General features: G+C 33.0%; 1 protein-coding gene across 1 annotated transcript; it reads right to left on the bottom strand.

Moving 5' to 3' along the window:
- Positions 1–15,919: 15,919 nt before the first annotated feature.
- LOC124458303 lies at positions 15,920–16,513 on the bottom strand. Its single transcript, XM_047008346.1, has one exon. The coding sequence runs from the start codon at positions 16,511–16,513 to the stop codon at positions 15,920–15,922; it is 594 nt and encodes a 197-aa protein (XP_046864302.1).
- Between the last annotated feature and the right edge of the window lie 7,776 nt (positions 16,514–24,289).

Genomic DNA, 24,289 nt, shown 5'->3' with positions numbered 1-24,289 from the left:
GTCCGATAATTTTGGTCTAAAAAATGCTTATTTTGGCCATATCTTGCTGACTTGAGATAAGTGCAAAATGCACCCCCTAATGCTTTATCACCAGCCATGTTTAAATGAAGGTTGGACCTGTTTAGCAGGTTCTTATCAATTTTGTCATTATCTATAAATGTTAGGTTGTCTTGTATACACATATCACTAACCAATTTATTAAATTTAGTCAGGTTGTTTGGTTGAACACGGCCATCATACCTTTTAATTACGCTTGATACAGCAACTCTTTTGACTTGTTTTTTGGCATCAATTATTAGCTCTTTCATTTTGGATGCAGCACTTTCAGCATCTTCATTTACCAGATTGTTGGTACCCACATGGATAATAATTGAATCATAGTTTTCGTTCTGTAGTGTTTCGTTCATTTTGGTATGGACATCCTCTACTTTTGCTCCACTGTTTGTCAGTACTGTAGACTGTGCACGCGCTGCTCTTTGAATCTTTGGCTGGTTGATGTGCTTCACCATTGAGTCCCCAATAATCAAGGTCTTATTTATTGCTCTAAATTTTACGTTTGAAGTTGGCTTTTCTGATGAAATGGGGTGTTCTACGCCATGGTTTTTCTTTTGTATCACTTCAAATTTCGATTTGTGGAAAGATCTATATTCAGCAATTTGATTCTGAATCTGACTTTCTTTCTCCGGAGAGGGACATATATTCTCATTGGCGAGAACTTGAAACGTATTCGAGAGAGTTAAAGTATCATCAGTGGTCGGTTTAGAATCTCTTCGTGGGATCGAGCTGTTTTTGTTCGCAGATATATTTCTTGATTGTACATTGATCCAATTATTTTGTTTGACTTCTAAAATATTCTTAATTGTGGTATTTTCTGCCGTAAGCTCTTTTACAAGATATTCAAGGGCTTCGATTTTCGCCACCATATTCTTTTTGTCTTCAACCAGCGATGAAACGACTTTTTCCAAGTCATTTGTGCGTTGTTCCGCTTTGAGGCATTCTGGTTTTTGGTTTGTTTTTAGTTCATTTATTGAATTCGTTAATTTCAAAAGTTCATCGTCATAATTGATGTTCTTTTTAGATAGTATAGTTTTCGGATTGGCCTCAATTTTAGCGGAGTCAGTGTTAGCGCCGTCCACGTGCTTTGGTGTTTTTATTTCGTTTTGAACAGTAGCATTCTTTGATGCGAAGCTGGCAAGAGTGGCTGCTAATTTATTATTCTCATCGTCATCAACTACCACGAGCTTTTTATCCGAAGAACTATTCCACTTTAGACTATACGCTGCATTTGTAAAATGTAGCGTATCACCACGTGCTGACGACCATCTACCTGACATTTGTAGATCGTTTAAAACAAACGCTTTTAGAGACTCTAGGTTTCCCTGCCATATTAAATCATTGGCAGAAAGCGTTAAGAAATTTAAATTATTTTTTAAATTACAAGCAACTTTTTTTGTAATGTTTTTCTTCGATTTTGAAGCGCATGTCTTCTCCTTAGCAACTGAACCTTCTGCCATGTTGGATTGACTATATATTTATAGTTATTTGGTAAAAAATATATATATATACATTTATTACAATTAAACTCAGCTAAAAATTCATAAATTTTACCCATTTCATTTTTACCCATTTTATATATATTAGAGTGTTTTTTTGCTGTTTCTCTTAGCTCTATTGACTTAATATGGAACAAAATTTAAAATGAGCAGAAGCATATCTTTCTGCATCGGAAAAAATACGCAAAAAAAGGAGATATTTTTTAAAAGATATGATTATCTGTAATGAGAAATTGACTTTTTTTTTGTACAACGATTTAAAAAATACCCCATGGTATAATGAAGAAAAAAAGAGAGGTGCTTTTCGATTTAAATAAATATATACAAAATGAACACGATTTGTTTTTAAAGAAAAATGTGAATAGCAAAGTATTTATTTACTTGGATGGTTGTTGTTATAAACATTTGTTGTGAAATTACTATTTAGTCTTATCAATATTGTCGTTTGAAGTTTTGGTTTGTATATTGTATATAAGGATATCAATGGCATCTATCCCTCATGAAACTTTGGAAAGAATTAAAGCTTACAAGGAACAAGAAAGAGAGAGAAAAATTAATTTGAAAACATCGGTGTTAGAAAACCATACTACTTTAATTTCATTAGTTCATGGATATATTGATTTGTTTAACGATTTGTTAGTGTCTTCTGATTTATATAATGATTTAAAAAATGACATGGTGAGGATTTAAAATACTCTAATATTGTTGGAAGTTATTCTCAGTTGTATGTGAATACACTCAAGAAAAACGATAAGAATCAAATTTATCTACCTTTTGGTTTTTTTATTATATAAAGACTACATATAAAGAGAATACTTGGATTTGTAAACAAAAAAACATGGTGTAAATACAGTGAAGGAATTATTAGAGAAGATAAAAATATGGATAATGGAGAGAGTTTTGTACAGTTTATGAATAGATTTTTTGATTTATCTCGTGAGACTAATCAACACTTTTTTGATGAATATTTTGAAGCTGTTAAAGATAGAGAAAAATATAAAAAAATGTTAGGTGAAATAGCAATTGAAAATCATAGTGATCAAATTAAAATCACAAATTATGGTTTGGAAAAATTAATCACAGAAAAAACGATAAAGGGTTTGGAAGAAAGACTTCAAACTGCTGAAGAAAAGAATGAAAATTTTGTGGAAAGAAAAAACATTATTACAAACTATCGAAGAAATGAAATGAAATGCGTCCTTATGTGAAGAAAAAAATGATTTGATTGTTATAAATAAAATAATGGTAAAAAAACTATAAGAAAAAGATGATGTCTTGGTAGTTAATATATATATATATATATTAAAACGATAAAGGGTTTGGAAGAAAGACTTCAAACTGCTAAAGAAAAGAATGAAAATTTTGTGGAAAGAGAAAAAACATTACAAACTATCGAAGAAATGAAGAAATGAAATGCCTCTTTATGTGAAGAAAAAAATGATTTCATTGTTATAAATAAAATATTGGTAAAAAAACTTGAAGAAAAAGATGATGTCTTGGTAGTTAATTATATATATATATATATATGGGATTTTGTGATAGAAACTATTGCAAACAAAATGGATAGAGTGCTCAATGCCACGGCAGAGCGGTATAATTGAAAATAAAATAAACCACAATTACTTCATAAATTTATTCCTACAGAACTGTTTGGAATTTTTCAATATATATATATATATATATATAAGTTTGAAAATTTGTAATCCAGGCATTGAATATATAAAGATAAACGTTTCTCGGAAAAACATTTAAAAATCATTTAAAATGAGAAATGTTTATCTATATATATATATATATATATATATATATATATATATAATTGAAAATAAAATAAACCACGAATTACTTCATCGAAATTTATTCCCTACAGAACTGTTTCGTATGGCAGTTGTTTCACTTGCCACGCTCGTCAGGAGAATAAATATAGCACGATAGCACAACGGAACTTATACACAAAGATGAATAATTAAGTGTTTAGGTGATATAGTATTACATTTATGATGTTAAGCCGCATCTCCACTAGACGATTTTTGTGACGATCGTCTTAAATTTTCGCGACAACATTTCGAACACGAATTAAGGACGATTTTGTTAGTCATCTACACTAGACGATTATTTCGCGGTGTTTTCCAATAAACAAAATGGCGTCTATAAATAAAAGATATATTCTATATTTGCTGCTTCGTAGAAGATATTTATTTCTTTACATTCTTCACCAAAAAATGCTCAGGGAGAACACCAAAACAAGAAAAAGGAAACGTCGATTTTGGATAAGAAAGCTGTACGAAGAAAGAAATGTGAAAGGAGAATATAAGTTATTGATAAATGATATGCGATTCCACGACCATGAAATGTTCTTTAGATACTTTCGTATGTTTCCAAAGACATATGAAAGTTTGCTAAAGTTGATAGGACCCGACATAAAGAAAGTTTCAACGAAAATGAGAGAACCTATTGGACCTGACCAAAGACTTGCAGTGACACTACGATATTTAACCACCGGTGATGCCTATTCAACTATTGGCTAATTATAGAATGAGTGCCACAACTGTTGGCAGAATAATCGATGAAACGTGCAATTCAATTTGGAATAGACTGAAGGAAGCAGGATATATTGACACACCTTCTGGAGTTGAAGCATGGAGAAAAATTGCCAATGAATTAAGCTCGATGGAATTTTCGAATGCACTTGGCGCAATTGATGGCAAACATGTGTTGATGTTTGCTCCTGATAATCAGTCATCCGCTTTCTTTAATTATAAAAGACTCACAGTATTGTGCTCATGGCAGTATGTGATGCTCGGTACAAGTTTACTATGGTTGATATAGGTGATAGTGGACGGCAAAGTGATGGAAGTGTTTATGCTAACAGCAATTTAGGTTATGCTATAGAAAATAAACTCCTGAACACTCCACCTGATTGTCAAATTTCCAATTCTAATAAGGTTTTACCGTATGTTTTGTTGGAGATGATGCTTTTGGTCTAAAAAGACATATGATGAAGCCATATCCATTCTCCAATCTTTCAGAAAGCAAGCTAGTTTTCAATTATAGGCTCAGTCGTGCAAGGAGGGTAATAGAAAACACATTTGGCATTTGTGCTATTCCACAGGCCAATCATTGCAAAAGTACCCAAGGTTATTGCAATAACAAAAGCAGTGGTTGCACTGCACAACTTCCTGATGACTATAAATGAAACTGACAGAGAAAGTCACTATTGCCCAAGTACATTTGTTGACCAGGATGGGCCAAATGGACTGCACCTTGGTGAATGGAGACAAGATGCAAATATTATGAATGGTATAGCTTCTATTCAAAATGTTGGGGCTTCAAGAAATTATGGTGGGGAAGCTAAATGGGTTAGAGAACAGTTTGAACATTATTTCAACAATGAGGGTGCTGTTGACTGGCAATGGGACAAAATAGGCAAAGCAAAATAAATTGATTCTCGTTTTTTAATAGGACTTGGAAACAACTAATGAATAACATAAAATGTAGATAATTGTTAAGCTTTACAGGAAGTCATTATTTGGCTAAGCAACAGAATATCAATTATCACATATACAATGTTATTCATTAATTAACAATATTCTATATAGTCTATTTATGTAAGCATACAGGTTTTTTATATATGATGAGAAAAGAGAATTCATCAAAATGTTAAAATGAGTTTAGTAAATTGAGTTTTCAAACCCAAGAAAAATTCAAGGTAAATTGTAATCAATTCAAAGCAATGTTTAATCACTTTTATTATGTAATGAATTCTCATGATTCCCACCACATGTGAAATATTATTTTCAAACAAATTTGTCAGACCTATGATGCTTGTTTTGAGGTCACCAACACAGAAATAAAATTCATGTTTAAAAAAGGAAAAATCTTAAGAATATGTAAATACCAAAATTGTTATATTGTTAAAAACTGAATGCATATTTTATCTCATTGATCATCAAATTCTATGTCAAATAAAAGTTGTTGAATTGTAATTTTTGCTAATCTTAGCTTTTTTTTATCAAAGTCTTTCATCACAGGTACAAGGCTCATGCAAAATGCTGTAGCCTCATCATCCGCAGACTCTTTGTTAACAATTTTGATTAGTTGATCATCCATTTGCTTGATTTGTTGCAAAAATGGGTCATCAGCACTTTTTTCAGATGAAGGTCTTTTACGCTTTTTTGAAGTATTTTCATCAATAGGTCTTTCAGGTGTCGTAGTTGTTAGAGATAATGGTGGCATAGAGCAAGCTATCGGTTGAAATGTTGATGTGGAAGAAGTTGATATAGCAGGGGAAAAAGCATCTGATTGATCCTCAAAATTACCAGTTTCAATTGCATGGCTGGATGCTGCAGGGATATGTCAACATTGCTATGAGTTGGCAAATTGGAAGTTTTCTCATGAAGAAAACGCATCACTTCAAAATATTTGCATGTAGGTAGACATCCTGCAGGAGCACCTGATCTGGTCATGGCCCTTCTTTTGAAAATATTACCACGACAAAAAGAAAGGTAAATATCACTGTTATCATAAAATTAGTACTCTAATGAGAAATTGCAGAATTACTTACCGCGGCCAAACCCTATTGCTTCAATACCACAAGTCGGTAGCAGTTGTTCCGACAACTCTTCCAATTGTAAAGAATTTTTTTCATTGCCTTTGAAGACGACTTTAACATTGCCAGGCCAAGTTTTGTTGCAGGCCTTGACGATGGCTGAAGTTCTATAAAAAATGAGGAGTGTTTAAGGATACTTCCTACTATGTGTTCCGGCAATCCAACCTTAAATTGATATATTTTGTAGAAAATTTAATCCAGATTTCAAACAGAAATATAAAACCTGCAAATGTACATTTTGTAAATGTGGCACTTAAAAGACCAATTTTACACTAAAAATGTCAAGAGTTATTAGTGAGAGGTATATTTTTGGTGTAGAATACTTACTTAGTATTATAATCTGTTCTCTGTGTTGGTGTCCAGCTACCTTTGTCTGTTTTTTTAATTTTTTTTTCCGCTTTGACTTGGCTGTAGAATCTAAAATTATAATAAAAATTTTCTAAAGGTACTAAGGTTAATCAGAGACACTTGTACAAACTAAGTATTGTTAACCGATTTGTGCATGTACTAACCAAATGTACCTAAGGATAGAGCTATAAATGTAAATAAACTGGATTGCCTTAGAATGCAAATCTCCTATTACCTGAACCTGGAGATCCTTCAATATCCTTCAATACATCAAGAATTGCTAGCTGGGTTCCCAATACAGTTATGCCCATTTCTTTTAGGGCCTGTTCATATGGGGTGGGATAGCCCACCTAGCCGGGATGGCTATGCTTGCTGAGTTGAGTGTTAAATTCGTTTCATATGAGACCATCCCAAAAACTATCCCGCTAACAAGCCCGCTCATAATCCCACCTACAAGCCCGCTTTTACCGAGCAAGCACTCGTTGAAGACTGGGACCAAGCCGTTAAAACGCGCGAATAATTCAAAATGACGAACAAAAACAAGCTTTTGCTCTTCCTTTGCACTCAATTGATATCTCTCACAGCTTTGTTTATTGAATTGTGCGGTTTCATTTTGCTTCACAAATTGAACGAAAAGCGGCAACATGAAGCAATTTGTCGAGCTAATCTTCAAAGGCAGAGCTATTTCCTTAAAAGACTGAAGACATTGAAAGAAAGAAGAATACGACGTGCCAAGCGAAGTTGCTGGTTCAAGCCTGGCCGTACTGATCAATGGTGGCAAAACATGCTGTATGGTATAGCCCCCCAGGAGACATGGAAAAAGAACTTTCGAATGTCCAAGGAAGCCTTTACAGAACTAACCGAAATGTTGCATCAATCAATTGCTCCAAATCTAAATGGTCCAAACAAAAGGGCTATAAGCGCCGAAAAGAAATTAGCAGTTACGTTATACTTCTTGAAAGACAGCGGTTCTCTATGTATGATGGCGAATGCTTTTGGTATTGGAATAAATACAACATCAAACATAGTATTTGAAACATGCAAAGCTATTGTGACATTGCTAGGCCCTAGTTATGTATATCTTCCAAAAAACATAGATGAGATGAGAATGAAAGTAGCAGAGTTTGAGTGTAAATTTGGCATGCAACAAGCATTTGGTTGCATTGATGGCACACACATACCAATCATTTGCCCACCAAACAATCCACAAGACTATTATAATTACAAAGGTTTTCATTCTTTGAACGTCCAAGCAGTATGTGACTACAGAGGAACATTCATGGATGTTGAATGTCGCTGGCCAGGCAGTGTTCATGATGCCAAAGTGTTTGCCAATTCATCAATAAATGACAAACTTCGAAAAGGAAAATTGCCAGCAGTCTTTCAATCAGTTTTGCAAGGGTATGAGAAAGTTCCGAATTATCTAATTGGTGACCCAGCCTACCCACTAACCCCCTTTTGTATGAAGGAATATGATTCATGTGAAAATAATGAGCAAGTCATTTTCAACAATTTGTTAAGATCAGCTAGGAATCGTATTGAATGTGCTTTTGGCCGCCTGAAAGCACAATGGGCAGTTTTAACAAAAAAGGTTGACCTTAAATTAGAAAAGGTACCAATATTAGTTTATGCTTGCTTTGTATTGCATAACTATTGCGAGAAACACTCAGCTTATATAAATGAGAACCTAGTAACCATGCAAATTAATCATGCAAAAAGAAATGAAGAAGAAAATATCAACATCCCAGGCCCAGTGTATTCTTGTAATAATGGAGAAGGTGAAATTGTCAGACGTTTATTGACTAATTATATACATGCAATTCTACCTGGTACAGAAGTCTGACATTTAAAAAACAGAAAAAAAACTTTATGTTTAATACCAGACCTGTAAAATATTAAATAAGTGCATATTAATTATTAAAACCTTTGTTGTTCATTTGAATTTGTGGATTTCCTTCTCCATTTTGTGTCTCGTTGTTTGGTAGAAATACAGGTTGGGGAATCCCCATTGTTTGGTACATACTTTGGTTATGGTAAAATATGTTGTGATTAACACCACCAGGCTGTTGTTGTGGCACATACTGCTGTTGTTGTGGCATATACTGCTGTTGTACCATTGCTTGTGCTAACATTTCAACTGACTGAGATATACTCTTGCCAAGTTGCAACATCATAGAGCTTATTCCTTCCAAACCATTGGCGAAAGATTCAGTGGAACGCTCCATACTAGCTGCCAGATCTTTGCGGAATTTCATATCTTCTCTGGCCTCATCTAATAACATCTTGTCACGTTGGGCTGCAGACAATGTCTTTTCAAGATGTTTCCGCTTGTTGTCGATTAATTTTGGAACATGACTCTCTGCTTTTCTTTTCAAAATATTTGGGGGTTCTTTGTCTCCGTTATTTTCATTTTCTAAGCAAATATCTTGGGTAGATGTACTGGTTAATTTCTCCAATGGTTCTGACAAGGTAACATTTTCTGATGTTTCCTCGTCAATAAAACTTTCGGCATCGATACCAAAAGGAAGAGGTTCTGTGGAGGGATATCCTCCCCAAATACGAACCAATTCATCGTAAAACTCAAATACAATTTTTCCGCTTCCACTCCTCGTGCCAGCAGTTACAGCTTTTGCAAAGTTTTGTCGAATTACTTTAACTTTCTCTTGGATCCTTTGATGACCCTTTTGTATTTGAGAATTCTCCTTCTTTTGCATCGCTAAAAACTCCTTTCTACTCTTTTCATTGTGTTCAGATGGATTAATTGGAGAGGTTAACGACACTGGACCAAACAACGAAATGTCTTCGACCTCGTACAATTTAGCCATTTCTTTCCTTAATTCTTTATATTGAGCGGTCTGTCGCGTCAAAATCAATCGCTTGATATTCCATCCGCGATTTGTAAGCAGTTAAGCATGTTATCAAGTTGTGAATCATTTCAGAATTCCAACGAAATGCTCTTTTCTTCGTCTGTTTACTGACAGCAAGCTCACTATTTTCCGCCATTTTTGTTTATGGGACTCCTGCCTCGTGTGTTCCAAAGTGTTGTTTTTATCCCGGCTCACTGGGCTACGCTAACTAATTTGTGTTCATATGGAATATTTTCATCCCACTTGACAGAGATCCCGGCTTCCTCATACCGAGATCTCACCTAACCGTGCTGGCTCACTTTCCATATGAACACAAGATGCAAAACCTATAAAATACTCTACAAGGTCGGATCTCGCTGCATCGTCATTATCCCGGCTAGGTGGGCTATCCCACCCCATATGAACAGGCCCTTAATGTGTCTCTTGCTGCTTGCAAGCTTTGCTGCATCAAGGTCTTTAGTGCTCTTCCACTTATTTTGGATGCTGAGACTATTTCAATAATTACATTTACAACTACTTAACTGATTTGTTTTCACTTGATGCAGTCAATGAGACACTAAAATAACTTCTTTGACAATTGATACATAATAATGTTCAATATTTATCAATTGCACGAGAGAGAACTGAAAATGGAATGAAAATGTGATGCATTTCATTTTCCCACCATCTCAAAAAATATTGACCAGTCCCTACATATGATATGTCCAATGACATTATCCTGGAAGTTTTCACCTTCTTTACCTTCAAACAGTCCAGCTTCTGTCTCCATATTGCTACTAATAAAAAAATCTTTCACATCTTGTACATTCAGTCTAAAAAATACAAATACCTTTTATAGACTGTATTTGACACTTTCATGCGTTCTACTGATTAATCAGAAAATGAAAGAGACAATTTTAAAAACACTTCAAGGCAAATATAGAGATAAAAAACTAACTATTCAAATTTCATTTGAAAAAAGCGTAGCAACACCTAACGAGCGGTCGTTGAGCTTATTTTTGACGCCAACATCTGTCGCTTGCAGGAAAGTAGTCTGACTAAAGCCAATCAAATCGTTGTTTTTTTCACTTTTTGTAGATATAATATAGCAAAACGCAAATAAATATCCATATTTTAGTATTTTTTTCGTCGAAGAAAGCCAGTTAAAGTTTTTAGCGTTTACGATTTTTGGCGCCAAACTCGTTCGTGCAAAGCCTGGTTTCCATTAAATCGTAGGAGTCGTAAATATCGCGTCGCATACGTCGCTACGACTTCTGCGACTTAATGGAAACTTGATTCGAAGCGATTAAGACGACAATTGCGATAAAGGATGATTCTATAGCAATTTTATGGCAAAGAGTAAACATGTACATAACTTTACAATGAACATGATTGTTTTTTTATAACGTATATAATAATAACAATAAATCTTCAATTGAGTTTGGCTTACAATGAGTTAATACATTTTGTTTCAAGAATAAAAATTTTTGTTAGTTTGAGGAGATATTCATTTACCATTTATACCATAAAAATTACTATCTAGTTCTAGAAATTGCAAAAAATACAAAAATATATGCACTTAGAAGAAGACAATTGGTCGTTAAGGTTCTTGAACTGGCAGCAATGGTCCCAAGTTTGTAACATGAGCCAATTGCCATGGAACCTGTCCTTCTTCACTGTTGAAATAGGAACAATATGTATTTCGTACATACGTAGACTCGTAAGAGCATCTGTTTCTGGCCATTCGTGGAAGCTGGTTCAAGCCACCGCTTCCCCATCAACAATTGCCAGTCACCTTTAACAATGTCACCTGATGTGTTGTTAGAATCCACAAATCCTTGTGGAGTGTAGAATGAATTATCTGTCATAACCAGATAATTATGTAGGCATAGAGTTGCTTTAACAATGTTAATTATTCCCTTTAATCCACCCCTTAAAGGCTGTCTGTATACCCTCCATCTGGCAGCTAAAATGCCAAAGGCATTTTCAATGGTGCGACGACATCTGGATAGTCTGTAGTTAAACACTCGCTGTTCTATTGTTAAGGAGCTGCCTGGATATGGTTTGATTAACCAAGGTTTCAGAGGGAATATATTATCACCCACTATTACATAAGGAAGAGTGAATGTTCCTCTTAAAGTAGGACTTGGTATAGCCATTCGTCCATGGGTAAATGCCTGCCCAAATTGAGATTCTTCAAATATAGCAGCATCGTTATCTCTACCATATCCACCAACATCGACCATTGTAAATGTATACTTAGCATCACACATTGCCATAATGACAATGCTAAAGAAGTTTTTGTAATTGAAAAAGGCAGACCCACTTCTTTTGGGACATTCAATAGCCACATGTTTTCCGTCTAGAGCACCAACACAGTTTGGGAAATTCCATTCATTTTCAAAAACTTTTGCTATCCTCAAAAAATCATTTTCTGATGTGGGATATTTCAAATAAATATTGCTCAATGCAACCCAAATAGCATGTGTTGTTTCTATAATTGCATTGCTCACAGTAGTTTTACCAAGTCTAAATGCAAATGATTGACTTTGTTGTGAATCTCCACTGGCCAAAAATCTCAATGTTAGGATAAGTCTCTCTTGAGGAGAAATAGTTGTTCTGCTATTGCATGGTTTTTTTGTGATAAGAGGTGCCACTATTGAGAGCAAGTGTTCAAATCGCTCAGGTGACATCCTCAAATATCTTAAAAGATAAAAATATATATATCAGGGTTTCCAGCACGCAAATTTGGTCCTGCAATGCAAATTTTTTTTGTGCAGACTTTTTAAGCAATGAAAACTTACAATGCTCAGAAATTCACGTTACAGGACCGTTGTGGGGATGGCTATGTAACTGAATGCCATTATATTTCCCTTCAAATTTAATTAAGCAAAATTTTCAGTTTATGAAAATTAACTTGGTTTCACCTGTAAAACTATTAAGTTGCGTACCTGAAATAAAATTTTCTGTCTCCTAATTTTAGCTCTTGAACTAGATTAAAATAGTTACTATAGCGCCGTCGTTTAGTCTCAGTAAAAATACTGCGAACCCAGAATCTGTGCTTTCGTTTTCTTGCTTTTGTATATAATCTCCACAGGCCGAGTAAGCTCAGAAAGCAGCCAAAGTGAAATAATACAAGCACCTCTTCAACAATCTTTGACTCCATTTTGAATTTGTCACACACGAGTGGACGCGACTCAACACGCGACTGCGATTTAATGGAAACGTGTCAATAGCAAAGTTGTGACGACATTCGCACTCCGATCCTTGCAACCATTACGACTCTTACGATTTAATGGAAACCAGGCTTAAGTCTCCAAATCAATCAAATAAAAAGGCTTTTCTTTTGGAATTATTTTACTTAATTGCTATAACCAAAATTCAAGCCCTAAAATTACCGTAAAATTTAACAACACTTTCTTTATCGCATCTAACGGCCCCTACATAGTTCCTTCGGTCACAAACTTGGCAGCTTTGACAGCTTTGCTAAGGCGTGTTCAAAATTCTCGACTTTTTACTGACGTTTAACTCCAAAAAGCACAAGGAAAAGTAACACAGACATAGGGAAATACAAACCTTGAAGAGATTTATCGCTATCCATCTTTTAACAGCACAAAAAAGTAAGTAAACGGAGGTGCGTTTGAGACGTAAGTCACCCACGTGCAGGAAACTTCTTGACGCGTTGTGGAATGCCCGTATGTGCCTCGTTGTGATGTAAGCAGACACAAGAAGCCCATTTTGTTATCATTATAATCGAAGATTTAATTCGGATTCATAAAGATGCAAAGAGGGGAAAATATTCGTCCATCTAGTGTTTGTTCTTGATATTATTGGTATTTTTGTGCTTGTTGGGCTTCCTGGTCAGCGACTGCTAACCATACAGCGGGGGATTTTAATGGCAGACAAAGAAGCAACTCTTCATCTTTGTCGATGCAAGGAAAGAAGTACAGTGCACGTACATTGCTCATGTGAAATTTGTGAAGGTAAAGCTGTGTCAGTTTCCACTGCTTGGAGGCATGGCAATAATTCGAGAAATGTGTCTTCTGTGACATCTGGAAACCAGGAAACGTCTCCTGATGATTCGAATACTCTTATTTTTGATTCATCTAATTTTCAAGAAATTACAATAGATGATACAACCAAAGATGATGACTTGTCATGTTATACTTCTGACGATTCAGAGTCCATGGACTTTTCATCAGGGCATGATGTCGAGGATTTCAGTGACAATGATATATTTAGCTACATGTATGATAGTGATGATTTTGATTTCCATAGTACTGACCTTAACTCAAGTACTAGTACTACTGCGGATCCCCAAATGTCAACTTCTAGAGATTTCTCGCAATTTGTCGAAGAAGCAATTTTAAAGTTGGTAGATATTAAAGCGCAAAATGGTTTTTACATTATCGTCGATTTCAGTTAACTTTTCAAATGGCGGTTGCCAAGTTACTTTCCAATGTTGCCAACTACATTTCCAAATATGGAATATTCGTTATGAACTTGTCAACTTGAATTGTGAAGTTGTGTAACTTGAGTACTGAAGTTGTGAACTTGAGTACTGAAGTTGTGAACTAAAGTTGCGAAGTACAGGCAAACGCGAAAGGTCTGTGTTGTAGGCAAGTAAAAGCTAAATAAATTGTTCACTGATAATGGCAGATGAATTGGAGGAGTTTCTTAATAGTTTTAAGGATAAAATTGGGAAACAAAGTCATGAAGTAATAGAAAAAGCTTTGAAAGAAAATGAATTTTCTTCACGACTGTCGCTGAAATTGTTAAGTAATGAAAATCTTGATCATCTTTTAAAGAATACGAACTTGCCGCTTGGGGCAAGGAAAGTTTTAGAATTTCAACTCGATTTGCTGCGGGAGCAGTCACCGTTATTAAAATTTTCAAAATCTCAAGCAAAAAGCTGTCTTGACGTGGATGAAAATCCATCTGCTTCGTACTAGGTAGGTCGTAAAGTGACATATTTCTTAAAACTGAATACTGTCGTGCGTCAATGTTTTTGTGGTTACAATAAAAATAAATGTATAAATTTATAATGTTGCGTTTACCTATCTGAAATAGGATACAAGTATACCCGCTAAACGCTCATTGGAAAATCGGCGAAGGACAATCGAAGACTCAATTCATCACAACAAACAAGATTTGGAAGAGATGAACGTGCAATTAGAATCAATGAATTTAAATGTTCCTGAATTACCAATGATTGGTAATTACAAAGTCATCTGCAGCAACTGCCACCACCGAGGTCACAGAAACACACAAACTAAACCGTGTATTCTTGAAAAATGTTCCGCGTTTACTTATTGTGGACTTAAAGACAAACATCCCGAATATTCTGCGGAAATGAATCGATTGAAGTTTAAGATAAAACAAAAACACGAGACTATTAAGCAACTCCAAGAAGAATTAAATGGTGTTAATAATTTTCAAAGCCAGAGTGAGCACCAATTTATAAAAGCATTAACCCCCAGGTTGATGAAAATTAATGCTGAATATAAAATGAACAGACCAAAACTTCTTCGCGATATCAGAATTTTGCGCCAGTTCTTCAACAATAAAATTCCCGCAGAAACTACAAACGACGCTGAACAACTCGGAATAACTCTGGCGAAATGCAAGAAAACTTTGCAAGACGAGATTGGTGATGTAGGTGTTGTAGGAATTAAAGAATATGAGCAAATGCAAGCTGGTGGCCATGCAGTAAATTTCAACGTTAACATGAACCTAACGCCGACGAAAAACAAAGACAGTAAAATCACACAAAAACATAGTACGAATACCAACTACACTGCACAAGACAAGATCTTCAAACGAAAGCATTCTTCAAGGAGAAAGCATACGAAAAAAAGTAAACGACAGCAAAAACCACGTTACACTGTCGCTAGCTCAACAAGTGATTCTGAACTGAGTTCATCTTCATCAAGCAGCAGAGCTTCAAGTAGCGAACGTTGTCGCGCTAAAAACCTCGTCGCGCAAGAAAACTCTACAATAATTTCAGCGACTTCAATTTCACTCATGAAAAAAGGTTTTCTCAAGGTATGACAGGCTGTTTACAGCCTCAAATTGGCGTTGCATATAATCCCCATCGACAGTCTGTTTACGAGAGTTATGAAATGCCGGAGATGGGAACGTATCCCATAGCTATGCAAATATCACCAGCCTACAATCGTCATGAAACACAGTCGTTTTCCCCACAATGTGTGGTTACGTTAGCAAACAATGGTTTATATGCACCAAATCAGGGACAAGCTTATTCAACAAACGCCTCCACTACTCTGCCTGACAATGACAACAATAATACTAGTGAGCGTGGTGCCGGTCTTCAATTACTTTCTTCTGCAGCAGATTTTATGAACAAAAATTATTCATGAGTTTAGAGCACTGACATTGCATTTGCATTGCAAAACTTGTTCAAAGTTATTCATCGTAGGTGAAACGTTTTTTGTTTGTTTGAAGTTTTGTTATGTACATATTAGCACAACAGCGAATAAAAATAGTTATACAAACAAAAAATAAAAATATTGGCACAAGGTAATAAAATGTTCATAAATAGTTTATGTATATCCACAAAACTTAAAAAACTGTCTTGAGAGACCCTCGTCTATCATTTCTATAGCATCGGAAATGCACAGTTCAGTGTATTTCTCGGTGTATTTTGTGTATCGACGCAGTATTGTTTTCATATGATGAAAACACTGTTCACATGTGTTGTAACACGGATGATAAGGTGGTTGATAAATTAATTCCACATTTCTGTCTTGTAGCATACCTCGTAATTGTGGTTCTACATTATTACCATGATGAAAGCCGCAGTTATCCATCACAATAACATCATCATCTTTAATGACAGGGTTTCCAAGAATGTCGTCTATCTCAAAAGCTTCATCGAAGAAATTTAGCAATTCTAATCCGTTTGACGGCCCTCTAAGAATGTTATAATGCGATACGCCGTTTACATTATGTAATAAATTTACAGTAAATGTGGCACTAGAAGCGTATCGTTGGATTTCAAATGCAGGAGTACCCTGAATACTGTGCCCTCGACGTCTGTTGCCACTCGTAACAACTACAGACGACTCATCAAAGAAATGCATGCGGTTGCAATCAATCGATGAAATATTTGCTACGTAAGCTTCTAACTTCTCCATTACGTCTGACTCTCGAGGAATTTGACTTATTATCTTGTAAGAGTAACCAAGATCTTTATTCAAAATTCTACTAATGGATGAGCTGCTAGGTATGTTTGCTGGAAGGCAAACTTTGTTATTTGCTAGGTGTTGCTGAATCTCTTTTGCGTAAATAGATGGTTTATTAATTTTTAGATATTCAGTGTATGCAATAACGTCATCTGTACGCGCGGTTCGAACATCACGTTCGCTCTGGCGAGGTGCAATAGAACCAGTGTCTACCCATAGATCTATTATATTTGATATAGTCTTATACGGTAGGTTCAGTTGTTTCGAAATGTTTGTCAAACGCTCGTTATTTAACCACCTTTCAAGTATATCATTTCTTACTTCTATTGGTAAAGCTTTTCCTTGCTTACTGAACGGATTCATTGCCAAATGTCTACAGGGTACAAAGACCTTTCGCGTTTGCCTGTACTTCGCAACTTTAGTTCACAACTTCAGTACTCAAGTTCACAACTTCAGTACTCAAGTTCCCAACTTCAGTACTCAAGTTACACAACTTCACAATTCAAGTTGACAAGTTCATAACGAATATTCCATATTTGGAAATGTAGTTGGCAACATTGGAAAGTAACTTGGCAACCGCCATTTGAAAAGTTAACTGAAATCGACGATAAAGCATTTGAACAACTCCTTAATTGGGGTAAGGGACTAAATGAAATGATGGATAATCTTTGGCCAACAAAATGGGAACATGTAACAAGACTCCTTCAACAACTTGGTTATAAAGAAGCAAAATGTTATTGGATTTGCCTGGACCCATCACATAAATGTAACTATTCCTTGGCTAACTCCAAAAGTGAGATTTGCAAGTACTGTGGAAAACAACCTAATATAACATTTTACTCTCTAAGTGTTATAGATAAGGTTAAACGGTGGTGTAGATCACCATCTATGTGCAAAAAAATGACTGCTCATTGGCAGGAAAAAGATCATTGGTTTGCCAATGAAAATACCTCCAGCACGGATTGGGGATGGATCCAAAAAAAAAGAAATCTGTGGATTCTCAGGTTAGCAGTCCGATAGATACGTGAGTCGGAATCGTATAGATTATAAGTAAATAATTTTTATTCGATCTAGTAAATAATGATATAGTATAAATAACATATGTGCTCTGTTTAACAGTATACCAAACGTAAATACATAAACTCACTTCTTTGCCGGGTCCTCACGATCTTCATTAATTTCAATTCAGGTTGGCAGATATAATCAAAGCAATACAATGATTATGCTTTTGCTCAGGTTAGCATGTGGTAACTGTCAGCTGCACTATAGACTAAAATCCTTTGTGTCCCAATGAATATGTAGTATAGTACATGGGGGTAGGGGATCAAAAAAAGTTTACTTTTTTTTATCCCATACGCCCCATGTACTATACTACATATAACCTTGGGTAAAAACTATCTTTATAACAACGTAAAATAAGACCATGGTTCAAAGACGTCCCTCTGGTAAAAGGTCATGTAAAAAAGCTGTGTAAAAAATAGTCATTATTTCAAAGGGGGTAAAAATCTCGAGGTTACAATTAATCGTTTAAAAACGGTCTTTACAAACAAATGTTAAGAAAGCATCGGTTCGGAGGGGGATCGGCAGCGCAAATTTTAGCGTAGCTAAAATTGAGCAGGGGAATGGATCCCCCGAGAATTCTGGAACCCAGGTGGGGAAAATTTTTCACGAAGTGAAAATTCGGGTTCCAGATTCGATGAATATTCGAAGAATATTCGAGAATAACAGAGGCTTAAAAAATGCTCTTCAAAAAACCGTCTTTAATAATCAAGTGTTAAGAAAGCATTGGTTTTGAGGGGGCTCGGCAGCGCAGATCACGAAGTGATCGAGCAGGGGATGGAGCCCCCGATAATTCTAGGCGACGGTGGGAAAATTTTTCACGAAGTGAAAATTGGGTTCCTCCCATTGATTCAAGAATATTCGAAGAATATTCGAGAATAACAGAGGCTTAAAAATGCTCTTCAAAATCAAGTGTTAACAAGGCCCTGCCAAATGTTGATTTAAGCTAAATGCGACAATGGGTAAAATATAGCTGGTTTTGTAGCGGCGTGTCTTAGTGCATGTTTTTAACAATGGTTGTTTAATGTAGATAGCACATTTCATCAGCGCATGTATAATAATACAATGTTTTACAAAACTATGGAATCTATATGTTTTTTTAATTTGTCTGTCAAGCATGTGTCACATGTACATGTTTAACAATGTTTTATATAATTTTTGTTAAAAGTGTTTTTACTAATTGTTTCAGGATTTTGAATTGATAAGATAATGACCATAAGCATAACTTTTACATCCATTAGCTAATATATACCGTTTATCATCAAAACAGCTGAGTGATACTTTATTAATTTCATAACTATTAAGTTGATGGTTCACACTTCTGATAGTTTTCATTGTATGATGTATTTGTTTCTTTTCAAATAGTGTTTGTTTATAGTCTTCATGTTTTATTTCGTTTTTAATAATATTTTCTTAATTCCTTTAGCTTTTTATCTCCTTTATTATTATCTTTAATATAACTATACATCTTGCTTCTTAAACCAATGAATTCTTTAACTAATATTCCAGCTTCATCTTTCATTTTACCAATAACCTTTTTATTAGTCTTATCATGATATTGTGAATTTTCTGGGTAATCACTAAAATCAAATTTATCTTTATCAGCCCAAAAATCTTTATAAGCATCTTCAGTTTCTATTTCATAACAGAGAATCGTATCAGTGAATAATAATTTAGCTTTCACAATACCGCTTTTTGATATAATTGTAATGAAAATCATACATCAACGTTTTACTCAAATCTAATATACACATACCCACATATGCAGGTCTGTTAAGGGTTAGTGTTTCTTTGATCTTATGCACAGCCACAAGGTTCTCATTGAATATTTTACTACTTACATAAGTAGGTTTTGAAGTCAACTTTAATAATTTATTTTTATTAGTTACTAGTCTAACATCTACTCTTTTTAAGTTTTCCATAGTTTTACCAAATACCGAATTATTCATTAATTTGAAGAAGTCTTTTCAAAAGAATTTTTGCATTAGTTCTTTTTGAGTATTAAAGTCTATATTTTTTCAACCATGGAGATTGATTAAATTCAAGTACTCTATGTACTTTTTAATTTTAACCGAGATCTAAGTATAATTGAAGATTTCTATAATGTAGCACATACTTCTCTTTATTTTGTAATGTAGGTATTAATTTTGAAACTAAACCTGTTGATATATTGTAATTAGAAGCAATTGTCTTACAATATTTTGATAACATATCACTAGTGACCTTAATTTTTTCAGGTGCTAATGGATAATCGTTATGTAAATTATGTAGTTCTTTATTGTATTCTAAATCAACTTCTAAAATTAGACCTTTTTTATTATCTTCTTTATATGTGGCTAAATTTATGTTGTTAATCTGTTTATCAGTTAACCATTTGAAACCACCAGTAGGTAGGTATTGTGACATAGCCCATCCATATAAATTGTTTGCGTCAAGATACATTATATATTTTGAGGGTTTATTCTTATCAAATGTTTCCATATACTTGTTATTAGCTTTACCATATCGATTAGAAATATAAGAAACACCTCCTCTCATACCCTTTTCAATAAATTGAAACATATCAATATCTGTCATTAATTCTAATTTAATATCTGTCATTTTAAGCATAGCATCCCAAGACAACCCGGGTGATGTAAAATAATGGCATGGGTCTAAGTTATAGTATTCAAGACATGTTTTTCGAAATTTTCGAATACATCAGCTAATAATAAAACGTCTGATTTCAGATACAGGTCGTGATAATCACCCATGTTTTTGAGATTGAATGTATTCCACACTTTTTGTGCATGGTTATAAGAATCATCTGAGATATTTTCATTAGTAAGAATACTATAAAAGTCTTTTTTTGAAGGCAACCCCTCATCAAACTTTTTAAAGCTATCCATATAATCATATGGGTATATACCTTTTAGTCATTAAATTAAGTTTTCACCTTTAAACTGCTTAGAGGTGTATTTAAACGATTCTTTAGGTAGGTTACTAACAAGCTTTTCTAAACTAGAGCTCATAAATTGAAAACTATCAAGAAATGTTAAATGGTTACCTAACATGAAAGCCATATATTTTTCCATGTTATTAGGTATAGCATTTATATTCATATGCGTTTCCTCACCTTTTTTGTTTTTGTATGTATGCTTATTAACAATAGCTCCGATCTCTTGCATTATGAAGTGACTGTCATCCCACGTAGATTGTGAAATATTACTGGGATCTTTAATTTATCAGAGTCTATTCTAAGTTTTAAATTACAATCTTGATGTGCCGAGCCTCTGTATTTGCCAGTGATATGACAATGGTCTCGAACTCGAATATCTTTGTTAGTATATTTTTGTTACAGATATGACATTCATCAGCTTTTTAAATTCTTTTCATCATCAGAGGTCATTTTAATGGTTTATTAAAGTGGGTTTTCATAATATTTTACAATATTTAACTTCTTTTAACATAGCTTCCATAAATTTGTAAACAGCCTTTTCACCTCTATATAGTTGAATTTGTTTAGTAAATTGATCATCATAACAACAAACAACTTTATAACCATAACCACAGTCAGTGTGCTTCTGGTAAGCTTCAGTATATGAGTTACCATTATCTTGTTGACAACCAGATATCTTTTCTGTAATAGCTTCAAAATCAGCGTATATAACAAACGGAACAGCTTGTTGTTTATGATAGTTGCTGAATTTAAGTGTGTTGTTATTTTTATCAGGCATTCTTATTGATTGTATACCATTTATTAATATACAGTTTTCTATATGGTTATTTAATATTTTTTCAGAACTAAAACATTGTAAGACAGCGCATACAAAAATGTTTTCTTTCTTTATGTTTTGTATGATTATACATAAATGCATTAAAATTTTTTATTAGAATATAATGTTTGTTTTCATTATCAGTTATCAATAGTAGTTCCATATGGTTTTCAAATTTTCTTTTGAAATGTATAATGGATATGGTTGTTTATTTTCATAACCGAAAACGTTAATGTTAATTCTGTTTTGCTTTTCGATTTTATTATAATGTTTAACAGTCACTGGAAATTCAACCCCAGTAGTTTAACTTGTTAATATATTCCTTATCAGATTTTTAATCCTTTGTGGGTATTTATTTTGTGGGTTAATATGTCTAATATGGCACCACATAAAACATTCATTATCTTTATTTTTCATATTTATCAAACCCTTTTAGAGTTTTTAAGTTCTTGGGTAAATTAATGTATGAAGACCCTTGTAATGGTTTGTATTTAACAACATTAAGATAATGATTATCTATAGAGCGAATAACCCATCCAGAACCTTCTTGTGTAAATTTACTAATCTTATTTAATATATTTTGTTCTGAAATTTGTAGTGATTCAGTAATATTTTCATTATTAGTAATTGTTAAAGCTTGACTGTTGAAATAAGCTGTTTTTGTTGAATGATCAACATTACCGTTATATTTTATTTTAAATTTTTCAAATGTTACCTTAAGCGTTTCAATAAATTTTAATCCTTTCATTGTTGTTAATATTTCTTTAATATAATATGTAAGATACTTTCTTGTGCTTTGCATTTGTATTAATGGTGCTTTATTGTTAATAATGCTTATTTCATATGATTTAGTGTATCCTTTTATAGCATTGTTTGTTACTCTTATTTTAACTCTAGGTGTTGGTACTGGTTTCTTATTTTTATTCTCATACTCTTTAACCATTTCTTTAACACTCTTTCTTGGTTTGGGGACTGGTGTTAATACTTTGATTAATTCGTTTTTTCTAAGTTTATAATAACCTTTAACCTTTTTTTCTTTAGCAATAACTTTTAACTGAGGTACAGTCATTTGTTTGATATTGGATTGTGATAGTACTTTTTGTACTGGTTTGGAAATTGAAGTATTATTACCTTCAACCCACGGCTTTTGATTTAATATTAAATTAATTAAATCGTCTTTAGTCAACTTTTGAAGTTCATCTTTTTTCATATTAGGCATACTATATAAAATACTCATGTCTTTAAGTACTTTATGTTTTGTTTTATCTTTATTCATCTTATGCATATTATATAATATAGGTTTGTCTTTAAGTACCTTTCGATTTAAATAATCTCTATTCATATATATACTATATATTTTATTTTATTTTTTTTTAAACGCACTAATTTTAATTATAGAAATAAATCTATATTTAAAACTTTTTATAAAAATAATTAAATTAATCTATTTAACATTTTTTAGTTTTATTTTTTTTAAATATTCTTTTAATTCAGATTTTTTATGTAATAAATTTGGTAACATATTTGGCATTAAACCATATTCATAATAAGGATTGAACCCTTTCATATGTAACCATATACACTGATTTAATTGTGCACGAATAACAGGATCATCTAAACTTTCTTGTACAGTAGTATCATAATAATACAATAGTTCTTTTTTATGATTATCAGTTTTAAATCTCAATAACCTTAAATTTTTGTTAAACGCACCTAATTTTTTGAATTTATTAAATGTTTTCTAGTTTTAAGATGTAAAGTTTTATATGCTAAACTATATGTTTTATTACATAAATCACAATGCCATGGTTTTGAGAGCATATATAATGTCCTATGTTGTTTGATTTGTTCTTTAGTATAAATTTTTGGTCTTCCTCGTATTGGTTTATCTGAACACATATATACTAATACTATATATTTTATTTTTTAAATAGTTATTTAATGCGTTTAAGATAGATTCTAATAATACCAGAAGCAGTTATATAAGGACCATATTCATATAAATCAAATTTTATAACATAAACATCTGTATCTATATTGTTGATTTCATACTTAAAATAACAATCATCCCATCCATGATATTTATTAAACAAAGCTTCAGTGATATGTGTAAACTGTGGTATATAAAATCACTACTAATAGTATATATATTAGGTATATAAAAATCACTACTAATAGTATATATATTAGATGGTTTAAATGTATTTAATATAACGGTTCATAATCAATATTCATTGCACACATAATATGTAAAATTTTTTTATATTTTCAACATTATATCTATTTTTGAAAAGATAACCATTCATTTGTATTCAATTCATAATATTTAGTTATATATCTATCAATATCGTCTTTATAATAAAGTTCGTACTTTAATGATTTAATATACATGTTTTTATCTTTCATAATTTCATCTAATAAATCTAAATTAATTTCATGTCCTTTAAATTTATATACATCTTTGTTTTTATAACTTTCACCATTCTATATAATTACTATATATATTATTTTTTTTTAAGGTGCGTTTAAATTATCTTTTGTTTTATACAATGTTTTTCAAAATCCTTCAAAACACCTTCTATATTAGAACTAGTTTTTACAACATAGAATAAAATTTCTAATCTTTTTAATAGATCTTTAAGATTCATATATAATATAAATTTTTATTTCTTTGACTGGGCCCAGTTATTATAATAAGTACAGTTAATGTCTTTATCCCACTTAAGGATTTTATATACTTCACCAAATAATCTATCATCAAAAACTCTTTTTGTTTTACTATTTTTCATATCTTTAATATGGTGTTTTAATGGTATACCCCTTCTACTAGCTAAACGTATTATATAATAGTTATACATACTAATATTCTTTTTATTAATCAATTTATGTTTAATCATAGTACTAACAACCTTTA

This window comes from Xenia sp. Carnegie-2017, unplaced genomic scaffold (assembly GCF_021976095.1).
Source record: "Xenia sp. Carnegie-2017 unplaced genomic scaffold, XeniaSp_v1 HiC_scaffold_6, whole genome shotgun sequence".
Taxonomy (NCBI): Eukaryota; Metazoa; Cnidaria; class Anthozoa; order Malacalcyonacea; family Xeniidae; genus Xenia; species Xenia sp. Carnegie-2017.
This window is presented reverse-complemented; position numbering and strand designations above follow the sequence as displayed.

Bases quoted from the DNA above. Each gene is read 5' to 3' on its own strand.
- LOC124458303 (XM_047008346.1), bottom strand. From the start codon at position 16,513: ATGGAGAAGTTAGAAGCTTACGTAGCAAATATTTCATCGATTGATTGC.